At 39.8% G+C, this 19,128-nt stretch overlaps 1 protein-coding gene across 1 annotated transcript; it reads right to left on the bottom strand.

Moving 5' to 3' along the window:
* Positions 1-11,858: 11,858 nt before the first annotated feature.
* LY96 (lymphocyte antigen 96) lies at positions 11,859-18,486 on the bottom strand. Its single transcript, XM_068397235.1, is given in 7 exon segments — positions 11,859-12,032; positions 14,245-14,297; positions 15,261-15,389; positions 16,335-16,424; positions 18,315-18,416; positions 18,419-18,470; positions 18,472-18,486. Coding segments are annotated over 7 exon segments (543 nt in total). The 3' UTR covers positions 11,859-11,930.
* Positions 18,487-19,128: the final 642 nt, after the last annotated feature.

The raw sequence follows: 19,128 nt of genomic DNA, 5'->3' as shown, positions 1-19,128 counted from the left end.
TCATCCTTAAACACTTTTTGTCACTAACACTGCTGCACAGTATTTTCTGAACCCAGTGAAAAGACTGCTTTGCATTTTGTAGAGTAAGGATTTCCTGTTTGCTGAAGAGTCTCCAAATTTGAAGCCACATGCAACCCACAGGCCTGTAATTCTTCGTTTCTTGGCACACAAGTCAGAAAAAATATTGCATTCAGTTTTAACACTGACCTGTGAAGATGTAAAACCTCAGTTATAAGCAAGCTGTTTGGGAATTCCTTTAGAAAAGGAATACATACAGAAGTCCAGGAGGATGACAAGGCACTGAAGTCTGTATAGTTAAATAAATATCCAGTCCTGTTGGGCTACCTGTCAGCCTGTTGTTATGAGGAGACTCCACCACATATGCTCTTGTCCATCTAGTCAGGGGCAGAGTTTAGTTTCTGTGCCTGGTCCAGTGTGGTCAGAGTGCTCTCCCAGGCACAGCTTTCTGGTCTGCCAAACATGCTGGAGATCAGTGACTCCCCAGTTCAGCCACCCGGGAAATGAAATTGGGATCTCCATTCTCCACAGCTCTCTTTGCACGGCCTTCATGTGTAGCCGGATTTCCAGTGAAATCCCTTTCAGGACAACATACTGGAGGCCTAGCAGAAGAATTTCTCATATATGGACACTTCAGCTCCAGCAAGACTGTTGCCCCTCCGTTCTCCTGCCATGTCCTGAAGGAAGTTTATGCTCGGCAGCCAAATTCCCACAGTAGCACAGGGTGCCTTTATCAGCAAATCTGAAGGCCCACTCTCAGTCACAACTGACAGCAGTGGCAGCAGAAAGTCATCATCCCAAGACTAAAGACATCAACTTCAGAAAAATGGCTGGTTGAGTTTTATGGATCTTCTTTTACTAGATTCTTTGAATAAACATTTAGCTCTTCTCAACACTTCAGTTAAAAATATAGGGATGTTTCCTTCTCTTTATATAAGACATACAGACACTTTACAGCTCTAACAGGAATATCTTAGAGGTCCCATACCTGCTCATTAGCAATGACATAGCCTATTAGCAAGCAGGTGACTGTCTTTTTTCAAAGCTAGGAAATTAAAAGTCCTATTGCTGTAGGACTGCTATTGGAATATTTTCTGCAGAAGCATAAGTTTAGATTAATTTTTAATACTTAAAAAAACCAAACTGTCCAAACTGTACTGTGTCAAATGGCCTCACCAGAACTGTTGGAAAGACTGTCTGGCTCTAAATGAAGTTAATGGGTTTATATCAACTCTAACTACGTGGAATTTGTCCAATAGTTGTAAAACAACAGAAGAAGGTGTGCTTTCTTCAGTTTTGAACAGAACATGACAAATAAAACCAGACTCAGGAAACAATTCTGAGAACCTCTAAATGCGCATGTTCAAACAAACTGGCTTCGTATGATCACCAGATTTTTCAGCACTCTGAATGTTGTCATACTCTAAGCTGTGGCTGCTTAACACTTCTTAACACAAGGTAGAGCCTGCAAGGAGAGATAACTTGTGCCAATTTTCCCCCGGTCAGAGGCATTTGGGATTTTTTTGTGTGTCTGCATTTTATAAAATTTAGACAATATTCAGGTGACCTTTTATCTTTATGGATGAGATCCATGTTTGTACATAAGGGAAATGTAAAGATCTAATGAGGGTCTTTTGTGCAGAAATGTCTTCCACCCTAATAAACTCAACACATTCATGCTGTAAGGGTAGTTGCAGCCCTGACCCGAATAGGGGAAGTGAAGGGAACACATGCAGCAAGGTGACTACATCAGGCTGCGTAGGAGCTTGAACTGTATCAGCTAGTGCTAAAAAGAAGCTCCAGCCCCTTTGCTATGCCTGCTGCTAAAGCTTTTATATATACATATATATACACTCATACACACACACATATTATTCCTTTAATCAGCTATTATCTTTATTTCTGTTTTTCATTATGACTAAACATTTCTAGCATCTGCTGTTTAAAAGAACAGTCATTTTTAGACATACATATCATATGCAAAAGCTGTATGCAGAACAAATTTAGTTTAGCAGTTTTAAATAAAATAAAATTTAAAGAAGAAGGCATTTAAATAGAATAGCTGGGGCTTGTCTTGAAAAGAAAAATTGAAAGAATGTGTAAGGGCATGTGGCTGTTATGAGGGTGGTAACTGAAGATAGCAGCAGAAATAAGAAAAAATGTTTAAAATTAATACTAAGCCTGTAAAAAAGAATGGCAAAGCTGCATCTAAAAATAATATTCTTGGACATGTCATTGCAGGATATATTCACGGTTGTGTTCCAGGCAGTAACAACAAAAAACCACAACACAAAAAATTAAAGAAAAAGTTCTTCCTGTTAAATTAAATTATTAATTTAAAATTAAAGAAGGTATGATTTCTGCTTTCACCAGAACAGTAGTTTTATGCCAAATGCCAACACAGGAGTCACTTTGCACTATAGAATACCTCTGTTGCAGCAGTCACTGTACAACTTAATGAACTTGTTCACTTTTGCAAGACAGGCTTTGGATAGTTTTCTATTATCTCTTGCTTTCTCACAGCATAAGCACACTAGGCTGGTACAAAATGTTAATCACTTTTTAATTTGAATCTCTATTAGTTTCTTTATTATTCAAAACAGTCCTGCTAGAGAGAAAAACAATAGCTCCAAGGCAACAGAAGCTGTTCTCTTCCCTTTCACTGAATAATAATACTTCCCAGCCTTACTTTCAGGCTGATGCTGAATTATGGGCAGAGGTGCTCACAGTTGTTGCTAGATCCAGATTACTCTCCATTTCCGTACCAACGGATGAGACAGCCTCCTCTTCCTCCTTCAGCACAAACAGGGAGCAGGGGAGAAGGAGAGAGGCGTTAATGAGCCCAGACCCAAGATGGTGCCTGCAGAAGCAGCTCAGGTGCACCTCCAGCGTGCCGGTGGGGCATGTGACACAGGAGATCAGTGGCAGGACACTCACCATTGCAGCCAAAGGCCACAGCATCAAGCCGTGGAGGTGCTTGAGCAATCACATGCAGTTTTTGCCACAATCAGCATACAGACCAAGTACCCTTCTGTGGACAAGGGAGCCTTGGCCGCACTCTGCTGCCTGCTTCCTCAGAGGCTCAGCATCACTGCTACTGCTTTTTCTTACAACTCTGCTTCTGTGATGTCAATCACTCTCCGAGTTAATTAGTCTGGCTTCATTTAGTAGGATAACACCTCACTTTAAGCAAGAAAATAATTATCTTAATTTCAGTACTGTATGACTAAATATCCAGCCCAACAAAAGGTCCCGAATAACTTGACCTGATAGTGAATCCATTGTAAGTGCTGACCAGGAATTAGCATCACAACAAATTGTAATGTTAGAGAGACTTTCCAGCTCTGTCTATTGCAAGTTTCACAGGATTTTTCAGGGCTCTCAACCCATCTTTTCCTCAAAGTGTACCTGTGGCATTACAGAGAGTTTCACTGTACCACCACGCAGAGAAAAACTCTGCCTGCAGCAGAAGAAACACACATGTGGGAATTACCATCTTCGTTTAGGTTTCTTCTCATAGGGACTGTAGAAAGGTGCTGTTTCAGCCAGTGAGCAATCCTGCAACAAAACCTTCTTCAAAACTTTAGCTTGTGCATGGAGTTGAGTGACCCTGAGTCACCTGACTAACAAAAACCCCTCCGTGTTGTGGGAGATTTTTACACAGTAGGTCTTGTAGTAAGGGGAAGTGGGGAAATTTGCTAATACGTGGAGAGATCTGCAGGAAAAAGGAGACCTTCAAAGGGGGAGTTTCCTGGAAAAATTAAGGTGACAGAACTTGTCTTTAGGAGAGGTTCTTGTTCAGGTGTTCATATTCTTGTTCATATTTTCCTATGAAAAGGCTAAAGGAGCGTTTAGGTCTCTTGCATTTCATTTGATGACAGAAAATGATATCCCAGGAGGCAAAAATCATTTAATCTATAACTAGAAATCACTAATATTCCTTATTATATAAGAGTCTGATTTATACATAGTTTAAACAGGTATTTCTCCTTTCAGCTTTGATATTTTAACTCAATCGATTTTCAAGAAAGAAATTTTCAGTACAACTAAACTGTGATCATGAGTGACTGTGATGTGCAGTGTCACTCAAATGTGCGCTTATTTTTGTGTTCCTTCACTTAGACGGTGATAAGCTTATGGAGTGCTCAGAAACTGAATAAAGATTTCTGTTCATCAAAGCAAAGATTTCTGCAGATTTGAGGAAAATGCCTGTGCCGCACTGCTCAAAATGTGATATGTGATTGGGTTATTAAAGACTGAATGGTAAAGCTGTAGCAGAAAGGGGCACATTAAAAATGAGTGACAACCCTTCCTGATTTGAGTATATAACTGTACATGCAGCATTAATATTCTCCTAGCACTGCTTGGAATTTTTGCATGAAATTTCTTGCAGCAGGGACTTTTGGTTGCTTGACAGATTCAAACTGACATTCTACAGGTGAAAGGCTTTCTGCCATGTTACTTGTCTTTTGAGTCATTCAGGAGCATAGTGACAAGTGCATATTATGTGTAGGCACTTATCAAGGGCCAAGCCGTAAAAATCCTTCTAAAAAATGGCTTCATTGACTTAAGCAAGTTTGTGTCACGCTTAAGGATGTGTAGAATTTGGTTCGAAGTACAGAGCTTCCTTTCATGTTTGATTGCTCATTTTTTATTCAGCAAGATAATAGCTTGTCAATCGTCAGTGAGGATAAGCTCTCCTAGCACTGTAATTCAGAGAGCAGTTGTTGATTTTACAAAGTGAGGCACTAACTTACAGCCAACCTCCTCCTATTTTGGTCTTGATAACAACTTTGGAAGAGTTATTAAGAATTTAAAGTCTAAACAGAGCATATTCCATTTCTTTCTTGAACACTTTAGTGTTTATCTTACCTGTTTAAATAGTCAAATATTACTTTTTTTTTCCCCCAACAAAAATGAATAGAGTAAAAACAATATAAAGCATGCAGGCAACATTGTGCAGTTTGCTTTCATGCACATCAAGATCTCCCGAAGGGAATAATGCTCTCTTGACGACTAAAAAAATGTACCCTGTAGGATATGATAAGTTTCATTATTTAGCACATATGCATTTATAAAGTAGCAATTCCTGGCTTTGTGTGAAAAACCCTGCTGTTCTGCAGTAACTAAAATGCACCCCCAGTAACAGGGCAAGCCCCTCACCCAATGGGGAAGCCTTCACTTCAACTCCAAGTGTGCAAATTGCTTCACAGTTTTAAAGGAAGGAGGGAAATGGGAATAGTCACAACTTCATGTAGGGGATTTAAGATCAAGAACTTGGAAAATGTGGTAGCCTCGCAAGAGGAGAGTCAGCTTGGGTTTTTAACCTTTTGATCTTTATTTCTTCTTCATAGAAAAACTTAGCATGTGTAGAAAGTTGAGACGACCATGCAACTGCTAGATTCTCTCTCTCTTACTATGCACATGACGAGACACTTACCATGGTGAGTGTAGGGATATCAGATTAATTTATAAGACTAGACTACTTCAAACCCATACTGTGGTGAAGGCTCATAACCCTGCAGAGAAGAAGGTGCTGGGTGTTGGTTGGCAGTAGCCACCCCAGTCCACTGAGGAGTGACACTGCTGTTCCTCAGGTCCACAAGCCTACAGTGGTTCCTGCGACTGACCTCCGGAAAACTGGAAAACCATCCAGTCCCACCAAGAGACAGCAGACTAAAAGATTTCCACCTAATTATAGTGAACATTAGGGCAATGAGCCTTAAAAATATATTGCTTTACTCTTAGATTAGCCTCTTAACCTCCAGATTGAGGCTAAAAATAAAGAAAACAGTCACTGCATGGGTCAGTGATTTGGTCTAGAGATTGCATCAATGTTCTTCTCGTGTTAGGATCTTTTTAATAACACAGCCACATACTATATTGTGGTGCAAAAAGGGTAGTTCAGTTTGCCTACCATCTTCTATTTCACAGAACTGTGGTCAATGTGAAATCCCTTGGAAAAGTGTCAGACCATTGCAAAAAACGGCTGAATTTGATGTCAAATCTATGTAACACCAATTTAAACATCCAAACAATGCATATGGTCAAGACCCATCACAGTTAGGCATCTGGCTCTATTTTCAGCTTGGTATTCCAGCAAAATCTCCGAATTGGGTATATATCTCACTGTGTCATGCTATATGCTTTTCAGGCTGTTAATGCTTTGAAATGTGAATTACAGTGCAAATTGTGGTGGAAAAATAAGAATTAATTCCATTTTTCTGCCATCCTCAGCAGAAAGCTATCTTGCATTGCACCAAACCAGTCCCCTCATTGTGTGGGATTTCCAGGTCGCTCTTTGAAGATGTCAAAGTCTCACTGCAGAATTGAGGGATTCTGGGTCACTCTCTTCGGGCTGATGCTTAGTAGGTGCTTTGGATCTGGCCATGATTCATATTTCAAAGAACCCTTAAAGTATTATTTTACTAATTTCATAAATATTTATACAGCAACAGCAGGGAAGCAACAGTCCTGATTATAAGCTACTTACAGAAGGCACCACTGCAATCCAAGTATTAAAAAAACAGATTGTTATAATTGTACTTGCTGAATACCTTGAGCTTATGGTGAATTTTAGTTCTTCTCACAGAATTATGGTGTCTTAGTCATCCTTGTTGTATTGACAGAGTGTTTGGAGAAAGTCTCATCTTTCAAATAAACCTAATATTAGTGCCTGACTCACTGATATTGCAATGTTTTGACTATAAATATTTCAAACATCTTGCGTTTGATTGTTTGATTTTATGTAACTGTTTACCCCACCTATACTTTCTTCCTTATTTTCTTCCACATTTTCAAAACTGAAGTGATATTAATCATTTTAATCCATATTTTCTCCTCCAGACCACTGTGATTTTTGGGTGAAGAAGTGGACTATCACAAGGGTTGGCTGTGCCTATCGATGGAGCAGCAGCGAAACAGGGAGCAGCCATTACCACTCCCATCATGGCAGTGACAATGACTGAGGACATTGCAGAGTGCTGCCCCTCCAGCAAGGCCAGAAGAAGTCATTCCCTTCTGTTGCTTTCCTGGCCCACTCATGGAAGTCCACGTTCAGCATTGTGAACCAAGTAACTTTTGTATAAAACATTTTCAGAAGAACCAATACTAGCCTGGAAGGAAATACCATCTCTTTATTTTATCACAGACTTCTCATCTATACTTAAATAAAATAATTTGCATTTTGAGTGTGCTAAGATTGACATATATGAAAATATATAATTCTGAGTCTGTCCAGTTCTCAGCTTCAGTAAGATTTGGCGATGCTCAACACCTGTTCAGCTGATATTCAGATGTGAAATAAAGTCAAGTCGTTCTAAAACAAGGTCAAATTAATTTAGGATAAAAGTGAACAACAACTCACTCTTGCATGCATTATGGTTTGTTTTATTATTTCCTCCTTTATGCATCTCATAAATGGAGGGCAGATTTTTCAACTCTATTGCTTTCAGAGGACTAACACTAAAATTTTGCTTTTCTGTATTACTTACTGCAGGGTTCTGATTTTTTTTTTAATTTGCATTACCTGAAATTGTTAAACAACACTACTATGTTAAAAATACTAAAAATATAGGTAATATAGTGAAATGTCTAAATCAAATCTGGCTGAACAGAATGTACATAAGAATTAATCCAACTTCATAATCGGTATGGAGGTACTTCTTCAGGAGAAATGCCAAATCTCTTGGAGAACAAAAACCACAACGAATGCCAGTTAGCAGAAGTTACATTTAAAAAAAAAAAAAAAATCATCCACTCCATAGTACTTGAAGGTTTTTTGCTGGGCAGGAAAACGGGCAGACAGGGACCTTAATACTCAAAATGAGTGACCATTCCCTCCTGTGAGAAAAGAGCCAGGTTTGCCATTAAAGCTTTTGCTTTCTTAGTTATGTCAGTAAGAAATTATGTTAGTAAGAAATTTGTATTTAAAAACACAACATGTGTAGCTAAGGCAGCTGTTTAGGGTAAAGCCCAAGAAAAAAAAAGGGTCTTTTTTTTTTTCAGACAGAAGCTTTGGGTAACTGTTATGAATTATCTGGCTAAATACATATATGTATATATATGTGTATATATATAAAAATATATATTTTATATACATACATATAAGGTCTCTCTTTGCCAGTAGCAAAATATATCTTGAAGAAAGGCTATGGACATATCCATCTACAGCAGCCACGCGCCATCCCCTGTGCCTGGGATCCACAAGACTCAGCGCACGTGCACAGAGACTATTTTCTGAGATTTCCAAAGTCCAGTCTTTTCTAAAGCCAGCAAGGAGAGTTTCCAAATTTCCTTTCTCCTGTCCTCTCTCCCCTGAGCTCCGCAGGCATGAGATGCTCTCCCTTCCCTCCCTCCCCATTAGAAATGTCACTATCCCCATCTGCTGCCCCTGAACTCCCTGTGCTGGCAGGAACACACGGGCAGAACGAAGCAGCTGAAGTCATTCAGCATAATGTGCTACATCGACACTTCAAAGGCAATTACTAGCATTTTCTGCCAAGAAAGGAAAATGTGCAGAAGGGATTAATGCTGCTATGATTCTCTTTTGATGCCTGTAACACAGATCAGGACGCATCTCCTGCATCATCAAGTCCAACTCCTTGCTGCAGGCACCATGTAGTTTATTTGTTCAGTATGAGTATGTGTGCTTTTACCAGCTAACCGGTGGCTGAGGGATTGCTTATGCCTTCCAGTACATCCCTGGAAACAAGATATGCTATCGTAATATCTGAATTACATGGAATTTGCTTTGTGTGTCTATCTATCTCTAATGATTTTACAATTTCAGCCAGCAAATGTGTATGTTATTGCGGTCAGCAGGACTTCTCTCATTTGAAATTATGCATGCTTTACTGTTTTTATCAAATGAAACTGTAATAACACAGCTCAAAAAGTGTGCGTTCTTATTGGAAAACACATTTTACAGGAACTGCATCTTCTGATAATTACATTTTTGGCAACAGAGGGTGAGGGGGTGAAGAAAAGCTATTTTGCCATCTGCAGCAAATCCTGACAGCTGCCTAAAAACACCAGTAATGAGGGAGAGAAAAAGAGATATTTGTGAGGGCTTCATATACTAGATTCAGATAAGTATGCCACAAGTGAGGCCTTCCTTGGTTTATTTCAGTTTGCAGGGGAGGGGGCTTTGCCCAGCTCACTGGAACTTCTGGCAAAATACAGGTATCTCAGGACATGTAGGTCTCACTGAATATTTTAAGCAAGAAGTACTTAGTGAATGGTTTACTTCACAGCATTCACACCATTCAAACTCTGGACAGAGCCAGGAAATGAAGAAGGAAAAAATGGATCAAAGTTTACTGACCCAATAAATTGAAGAAAAGGGAGACATTCAGATCAGCTTTTAACAAGTCCAAGTGATTCATCTCATCCTAACTAGACTCTTCTTTGCTGTAGAGCCCTGAGTATGGGCTCAGGAAAGTTTGGAAAGGAAAAAAGTTAAATGGTAACTGCTGTCAACTCTGGACAACAGCAGAAGAAAGGAAAGCCTTATAACAGCTCTGTCCCTTGTAACAGCTCTGTCCCAGGAACAAGACATGCAGAGCAAAGCTCTGCCTTCTGCTGTGCCCTTCACCGTATGGTACCGCAGCAATTTCGGGGTAAGCTGTTTGCGTGATCTCACACCTTACAAAAACCTGTCTCCTCTTGTCCATGGGGGGACATGGAAATATAAGTGGAAACCTTCAGTCATGCACAGAAGAGAACGTGAAGCCTTTGAAAGGTCTTTGCTTTATAAAGTTGTGGCTCCTGCGTTCTGCCTTGCAATCCTATCTGCTGGCATGTGTAATCATAACCCTCCAACCCTACACTATAAAAGTCTGCAATTCAAGCTACTGAATACATGTTTACCTGTAAATGTCCCTATTTAGATACAGAAATCCTATTTCTACTTATACCTGTACTGCAAATTTTCTGTAACATCTATAACGCATTAAAATGTGTGCTTATGAAAAACAGAGCACGTGAATGTCCTTGATTTCCAGGAGCTGTTAGTCTCTCTTACCTGTGGTACTTGCTGCTTAATAAACAAAACATTTCTTCTAACAGCCCGAATAATTCAGGGCAGCAAAAATCTCAGAACACTTTATCACTAAAATCTGTTCCGAGGCTTCACCTGGTGTGTGCTGAACACTGTGAAATGGGTACACAGGGACATCATAGAGTAAGACTGGTCCCTAAACCAGTAATACTATTTGAAATGAGCAAAACAGAAGAAGAAAAGTAGGTATTGGTTATCAGGCTCTCTGACTGCTTTTGATTGATATTTTAGATTAAGAGGAAATTGATCGCAACTCTAGTAACTTGGTTCAAACGCTGCTGTGATACTCCATGATGGATTGCTCCTGGAATGGTCTGTGGGCTGAATGCAAGCACAGATGCTTTGCTGTTGCCAATTGGATGTAATCGTGGCTTCTTGTCTCCAGCCATGAAGCGGTTCTACTTCCTATATTTTTATTGACTCTTGATGATTTTCTTTAGATGGCCAAACTAACTATACTGAAACCAAGTTTTAAATGGACTATCTACATACTTGGGTGTGGGTTTTTTTGTTAAGTTTTCTGATACCCAATTTGAAAAACATCTTTACACGTAAAGTGAGATTAAAAGCTTCACTTCTGCTAATTTTCATGCTTGGTATTTAGCAGCCTGAAAGAGAGTTGGTTTGTTTTGGTTTTTCTTTCTTTCAGGCATTTGGAAGCAATCTGCTAGACCCAGCATGACCTAGCAACCAGCGCAACGTGCAACTCCTACACCAGCCCGTGCATTAGGGAAAAGTGTCTGAACTCACTAAGCAACCGCTGGCTGGGGGCTGAGGATGAAAAGAGGACATGGCATCCTAACATCATAAGGAGGGTACCTGTCTGAAGGCAAGAAGCATTTGTACAGTGTACTGGTCAGCTGTCTTTCCCCAGACAGTGGCACCAAAGTACCATGAAGCCTGAAAGGATGCCAGCTCTCTTACTAAGGACCAAATCTTATACTCCATCAAAATCTTACCGAAGGTCTCAGGTGTGGAGGCGCAACAGAGAGTGAAGGTGGGTACTGAACCTGGGGCTGCGCAAGAGGCAGAAGCCACAGTAAAAGCTTTAGAGATGCTTTTGATAACCGAGAAGTAGATCAACCTGTTGGGCAACGAACATCCTCCTGCTTCTGAAGGAGGCAGCTTGTGTAGCTTCTGCCCCTCGGACTCCGAGCAAGAGCTAAAAACACGCTATGGGGTTGCAGTTACAGCTCTGAATGGCTAAATTCAGCCGTACTGTATCAGTGTAACTGTAAACATGTTCCACTTTGGATGTTACTCACATCAGCTAGCACCACATAACAAATTGTTACTCCTCTGGTTCAGCTCGGTGCAAACAGAGCAGGACATTAGGAAATGTGTAAAGATAATCAGAACACAACAGGAGAATAAAAAATGCTTCTCAAATTGACTGTACAAACAAGTTTTATTGTTAAAAGAAAAAAAAAACACAACAGGGTTCCCAGATTCAATTGCCGGTTTATTTTAAATTGAGTACTGGAGAACTTCTGATTCTTGCACTTTAAAACTTCAAAACTTCTTGTATTAGTTTAGCACAGTCTGAAGGACTCAGCTTTTTCGTAACTGAAGGCACAGTACCAAAATGTAGTCCTCAGCCTGACATCCAGTCAGGATTATTCTGTGGATTAATCAGGATGCCTGATTCCCAGAGATTTTGTGCATGTTGGCTGAGCATCTGATTACAGCAGTGTTATAAATGGATAAGACTATCCATCATGTAGCTTTCCAGACAGTACATGATGTATTCTACCTCAGGAAATTTAGTGTGCTTATTATTTCGCAGCTCAGATTCCAGTTGCTTGCAGAAGCGACCTCTGTGTTCTGGAATTATTTGAAACGTTTGTTGCATTCAGAAAGCATCTTGTTTTACTATCATGGTGAAATTCAAGCACATGACCATATTATTCTCAGAATTATCAGAGAATCCTTCTATAATAACTTTATAATTGCCCTAAAACAAGAAAGAAAAAAAAAATTAGTGCAGATTGCTGCCTGTTCTTGTCTAAGTAGATGAAATGGTTCTGGTGATTTCTGTTAGGTCTGAAAAAGAAAGATGCCCATCAGGGACTGTTATCATGAGTATATTCAGATATATGTGTACATAAAAAAATAGTGCTCAACTTTCTTCTCACGATCAGGGTACTAAGGAACAGCAGTAGGCTGTGGTCCAGCTTGTACTTGTCAGGGTCCTCTCTCAAACTGGAGTCCTGTGCTCCCAAAGGCACCTGCTCCCCCTTTCAGAGCCATTCTCTTGAGTAACATTTCTGACTCCACAAACAGGAGTTAACTGAGTGGATACACCAGGCTGCTTTCTGCCGCACTGGGCCTTTTTGTCCTTGCTGTGAGGCAGTAACCTTATTAGCCCGTATAGCTTACATCCAGCAAAGATTCAGTCCTGTCGACACTTCCATTTTCTGCTGACTTTCTGCCACCTTCTTGCCCCAAGAAGCAGACCGTAGATAGTTGCAATAACAGCCTTTCTATCTTACAGGCAGTTTTAGGGAAATCCTTCAGGCTACATACCATGCAGCTTCTGACCAGTCTTGTAATAGTTTGTTCTACTGGACAGTCCATCTTTTTGTTTTCAGCTATAATCACGTACTGGATATTTAACTGCTATTCAGCCTCAGTGGTGTTTACCGAAATCATCAACTTATCATGAATGTATGACATGAATACCTCAAACGTCTGCTTCATGAAAGCTAAAGCAATCTCATACTATTATTAGTGGCAAAAAGTTTGTCCTGAGTTTGGACATGATGTCAAGGTTAGGATGAAGTACACTAGAGAGAGGAGAGTGGGAGGAAGGACCCATGGGAGAAGAGTGCTGTAGTTATTCTTCAGTCCCTGATCAAAGTATAGCCAGCACTTCTCCTAGTGTGGGGTCCCAAGCTGCCTACTTAAATCATGCTGTCAGGGCCCAGCTCACCTCCCTGCATGGAGCATCTGCTCCCTGACTAGCAGGATGCTGCTTGCCTGAACCTTAGCCATAAGCCTAGCTCTAAGTCAGCCACGCTTTCTTGCAGTGCACACTGCTGTAAGCAAGACCAGTCCTTGTGTCAGCTCAGCATTCCTCCCAAACTCACCGCTTTGCTCATCCACATCCAGCAGTCTGATCCACAAAGCAGCATCACCCCAGGTTCAGCTGGGGTGCCATACCCATCTTCACACCCTCGCACAGACAGACTTTTGTAGCCACCACAGAAGATAGCTTGGTGGCCCCTGCTGAACCCAGGTCTTACCCCACCTTCTTTGACACCTTTCACCTTCCTCTTCAGGTATGGCAAACTGGGGCTGAGCATTTAGGAGCTGAAGGGCTCTTAGGACTAATATAAAGACTAGGAGGCTTGCAAGAGTTTCTAGTTTACAGCAAAGGCTATGATTAGGGTTAGTTCCTGGTCTAGCAGGGTCCCATCAGGAAGTGTCAGGTCTGCCATAAGCAACTCATCTATAGGAGGACTGCTTATGGCAGAGGACATTCCTCTCTACTACTGGCTCTGGGGCTAGAAGAGATGCTGGGCTGTATGGAGTTCAACACTGTCAGAGGCCCATGAGCTTTGAGTTAAGGGAAGGCTGGAGATTCTGTATCAGTGGGAACTCCTTAGTGACATTTGTGGGGATTAATAGGGACAGTAAGATCTTGGGAAGGCTCAGGCAGCTGATGAGTCAGGTGTTGGATGAGAGTGGGCTAACCTGAGGGCTGGTGCTGCTCCTGGTTTAATGCTGGAGCATTGCATTAACTTTTGGATATTGTTATCCCTCTTCAAATCTTTGAAAAGGATTTGAGGGAGGAACAGACCTGCATGTGAAGAGAAAGTAAAATAAAGAATGAAATGGGCAGAAAGAATATGGATAGATTTACTCAAACAGGTAAAGTGAAATACAATAATTTGCCAAACAAAATGGAATGATTAAGGTGACTAATTGATAACTTTGGTCTTTTTTTTTATAAAATAAAGGAGGAATAATAAAGGAATAATAACCTGAGGACATTCAGCATTTCAGAGGTGCTACCATTCTTCACTTCAAGCATGAGGAAGTTTTCTGACATTTCCTTTTTCTGTTTCCTACAGTTTGTCTGAACATGTCTCTTAAGAAAACCTATACATGTAAGTATGTGATTTTACTATTGTTATTTCTTTATATAAAATGCTGAAAAGTACCTTTGGAAACTTTGTTCTTGCACCTTTAATGTCAAATGTTGTTGCAATTGTTTCTGTAAAAGAGAGATAATTATAATATAAATGGTTACTTAATCATAAGGCCATCAGTCAAAATTCCTAAATAACTTCAAAGCAATATGGCATATCTCTCAGCAGCAGTGCCAATGCCGTTTACTCTTCCAGTGATAAGGCCCTTACCTGTTTCTTCTCCCAGAGCTCTGCCTATTTGTCTAAACCACGTTAGAAAATAGAAATTAACCACAATGCTCCTGCAACATCTCCTACTGGCCCATCCTACTGTGACAACTCCGATAATCTAACTTGTAATAATATTTCAGCCGAATGATAACTGAAGAGAGCTGATATTCATTTTTAAAGAAAGGAAAACACAGATTTCATATTTTGACCTCCTTACAGGTTTTTTTTTTGCCTTCAGTCTGACATTCTGGCATATTCTCTGGATCTGAGACTGTGTCATGTTAGTGTTGGTTAGCCCCTACAACAGGATTGACTCTTCTCTAATAAAAAAGCATTATACATGGGTGTAGAGAATCTCTTTTAAAACCCATCTACACACTTATCTAAATAACCTGTGTTCTAGATATTAGTAGTGCCCCTAGATACTCCCAAGTTTTCTGTACAGTCCAGTCAAACGTAGCTTTTCCATGTCATTTTAGAGATTTTAACAACATAAGTGTCACAATGAGATGAAGGATATTATTAATCCTAATTTATAGAGATGGAAAATGCAGTATAAGCATGTTAAAGCATAGAATTTGGAAATTCTCTGTTTTAGTGGGGTTCTGGCACTGGAGAACTGCCTGCTCTGAAGTCTGCTGCCTGCCAAGCGAGGTGAATCGGTCTAGATTGCAAAGAGGAACATCTGTCTGCATGGGTGGATCAATTAGTCTTTTAAGAAATCTGCTTAGTGGTGAAAAGGGGCTGGCAGGATATGGCCCTGCTGTGGAGGGAACCTGCCAGGCAAGGGAAATGCACCTTATATTTTCCACACTGACCTCCTTTCAGTGTTCCGCACACTGAGTATTTGTCGTCGGCTCCGCTGCAAATGAGTACTTTCCAGTGTAACGCTTTGGCACCGTCGTACCAGACTTTGAAGACGACCTTCAAAAACGTGATGTCACTTCCTAGTTAAGACATTGCAAGTAAGAAAATGGTAGCTGGTGGGGAGGAAAAGCATATATGCAGACACACTATTTAGGTAAAAACTAGTTTTCTCTGAAATACAATATTTTTTAAAGACTCCCCCCAAAACTAACAAAAATCCATGTCTTGAAAACTGTTACTTCCAGAAAAACAAAAAGCTAGTGTTCAACAAAAAACATCAACTTTAAAAAATATTTGAGTGAACAATTTCAAAACCTGTTTTAATTTCTCCAGCGAAGATAACAGAGTTCACTCAGCTCCACAGCTAACCCAAACAAATACTTGGATGAGGACTCTGTACTTTTAAGCAGGTGTTGCAAACAAACTGTCCTGAATGCTGGTAGCCATCATAAAGACATCTTTCTAGGGAAGCAAAGTCCAGCTCCAGAGTTTTTACTCATAAGGTGAAGTTTATGATACAGCCATTTCATAAATAATTCAGCTTGCCAGCTTAAAGCTGGGTTTAAGGATTAAAGTTGGGTTTGCACACACAATCCAGTACCATTTCCAGCTTTTGGAACATGCATATTTTTAGTAGAAGTCCTGCCATACTTGGATGGCCTAATCATATTCCCTGCCCTTAAAAAGACTCGGATCTTCCTCAGGCCAGAAGAGCTTGTGTGCTGCAAATCTTGTCTGCTTCTTCCAGACAAATGCACGTGCACCTCAACCTCTCAGATTTTCATGGACAGTGCCATTATTGTGCAGAGCTCTGGGAACTGCTCCAACAAGTAAAACTCAAACACACTTATTTCCACAAATCATCATTTCTGTCCATCACTATAGTTTATCATCTATTCCATTTTTAATCACAGAAACTGATCTCCTAAATCATTCATCGTTTAGGATGAAGTGTCAGCTTTTTGCTTGTATTCGTTTTTTTTTTGCATTTGCAGAATGTAATTGTCTAATCAAGAGGCACTCACTTGGAATCCAGGTAAGAGCTGCCTTCCAGACAGATTTGTTCATGATGCTGCAAGGTGTCAGATTAAACATGAAAGCATGAGCTGTAGAATCTACAGGGAAAAATTATTTCATATTGTTAGTGTGACTAGGCTTCTCCAGGAAAATAATAAAAATATACATATATACACACTCACAATAAACACATACGCATTTTAAAATGTATTTAATATAAAGTATGTACTATAAAATGGTCTAATATAAATACCTATAGTAAATATTAAATATGCATTTTAAATTATATTTTTAATTATTTATATGCTTAGAGGGCAAAAATAATATCATATTTCTTTAAGTAGCAAGAAAAGTCAATTATTTGGTTGATGATATTTTGCACACAGAACTCAGAGGCAAAAGTACTTTTACTTCTCTTTTGAAGTTACACAAACTTTTTATTAGCCTTAAGCCAGCATGGTCCTCTGCTGAAAATATCCCTACTTATGCTAACCATAGAATCCATATAAACTTGCTGACAACAGCTAAAAATATTTTTGATGTACCAGCATATTCTCTAGGATAATGTAAATGAGCCTTTGAGTAGCTTTGCTTTGTGAGTGACCCACCTAGCATTGTACAATGCACAGTGTCAGATGCAGTGTGATAAAGCGTCATACAACCTGTATCTAATCAAATTTAGGCCCATTAGCTGATATTATAATTTAAAAAAATGATTCAGTGACAGCCTTCGGAAGGATTTCCAGTCAGTATTTTTATATTTTTATTTTTATTTTAGGAAAGAAGTCTGTTCAATTCAGCTTGCTTCTGCGCTCCCTGGGGTGAAGAAGTGCCCTGCTTGCTGGGAGCCTGGAGGCAGGGTGAGGAAAGGGTACTCCCCGTGCTAACCCAGCCTGCAAGCAGGATGATTTACAGTGAAGGGTTCTTTCTGTTTTGTGTTTCGGAGATTGAATCAAGGGGTGTGCAAAGGGAAACTGTCTGGCTGTTGGTAACCATCTGTCAGCTTCTCATCTCAGATACAACTACGCACGGGAAATTACGACAGGAAAAAGGGCAAACAGAATTCACCGTGGTCTCAAGGGCTTGTTTTGCAAGCTTAGGTACTGCCACTTTTACCCTTGTTAAATTTTTAACATGAGTATTAATGTAAAGCAAAGTACCCAAATATACATCCCCCCTTGTGCCTCAGTTTATACAGCTGTTTTACAGGTGATATACACCAGTAATGCACCCAGATTTTCAAAAGATATGGGCCTTGCCTTGCGAAATATCTCCTCAAAAGCCCACCTTCTGGCTGCTGAGTCCGCACGGGCACACTGAGCCCGTTCAACATGGACATCAGGTGGGTGCCAAGTTATAGAATCATAGAATCATTTTGGTTGGAAAGGACCTTTAAGATCATCGAGTCCAACCATTAACCTAGCACTGCCAAGTCCACCACTAAACCATGTCCCTAAGCACCACATCTACAAGTTGTTGCAGAATCGACCAAAAAGCTCAGTGAACTACATAGATCCAGCGGCCCATGACACAGACACAGCAAGAAGGGACACGCTAATTTGTCCCAGAGCCTGACTGATCCTCCAGCCTGGCAGAATATCACATTCCCCCTTTTCTTCCATATACTTAAAGCTTTTAATTGTAATATGTTGGTTAAATCAATGTAGATAATTTATACAATACAGTACTTGCAAAAAAAGTTTAAATCCCTTATCTTTTAATTTTTCCTGAATCGAAACATGCCTGCTTTACTTGGGAGTAAACTTCTCTCTTAGTTGCTGTAACCAGTCTTGCGGTAATATTTACAACTATGCAGTATAATTCTTATAATAGGGTAATTAATAGCAGAAACATACTCCACTCGAACAACTTTTCATTTTTCTGTATTCATCAAAGAAACACATTTGAAAGAAAGCTCACATTTCCTCAGACTACAGTAACTATTGTGCAAACACTAGTAAGAAAAGAATAAGCTATTTTTTACTTACCACAAAAAGTATATGACAGTTCTAGGTCTGATGACGTACAAAGAAATTCACTGACTCCAGGGGTGAATAAAATGAAAAAAAGAAGTCCAAACATAGTTACTTATTTTGCTCAGTATTTGATGGAATAAAACTTTGTTTGGGGGAAAGAGGAACAAAAATTCAGTACAGTCATCCTCAGTCACATGTCTTCGGGGAATATTCTGTTATTTTATGAAGTTCTCTGCAATCTTAATTAATCCTACTGCAGCACAATCATTATCATAATCATAAATTTTGTGAAGAAAAATAATTTCTGCTTTTGTTGTTACCTTTTCCCCAGACAACGCAGCTCAAGCTACGAGCGAAAAGTGAAAGAGAAAATTGTGTGAAACAGGGAAGTGAGGAGAAGTAAAATCATGATCACCAGAAGCACGTAAAGGGCAAGTGCCGTTGACTCATCAGATGTAACATTTGTTAAGGCGTAATTTCAAACACTCACAGAGTTTCCTGTACACAATAAAGAAAAGAAAAATCCACAAATGATGAAAACCATGTCCACTCTTTTATTGATATGGCAGTCAATAAGTCTACTCTTTTATTGATATGGTACTCAATAACTCTCACAAGTTTTCAGAACTAGTTTCTTACAAAGCTCACTGTGCTTTCAGAACATGCCGGCATTCTGGAGGTGTGTAATTAGATGATGCATTTCCAAATGGGGGTAAAGATGGGAGCTGAATGCAACCATCTAATATGTTATTGAGTAGAACCACTGATACCCTGCACAATCTCAGCTACCATCTTCAAAGCTGTTTCTATCACAGTTATAATTCTT

Source organism: Nyctibius grandis, chromosome 3 (assembly GCF_013368605.1).
Source record: "Nyctibius grandis isolate bNycGra1 chromosome 3, bNycGra1.pri, whole genome shotgun sequence".
NCBI lineage: Eukaryota > Metazoa > Chordata > Aves > Nyctibiiformes > Nyctibiidae > Nyctibius > Nyctibius grandis.
The sequence above is the reverse complement of the archived record's forward strand: the minus strand, read 5'-3'. Positions and strand labels throughout refer to the sequence as shown.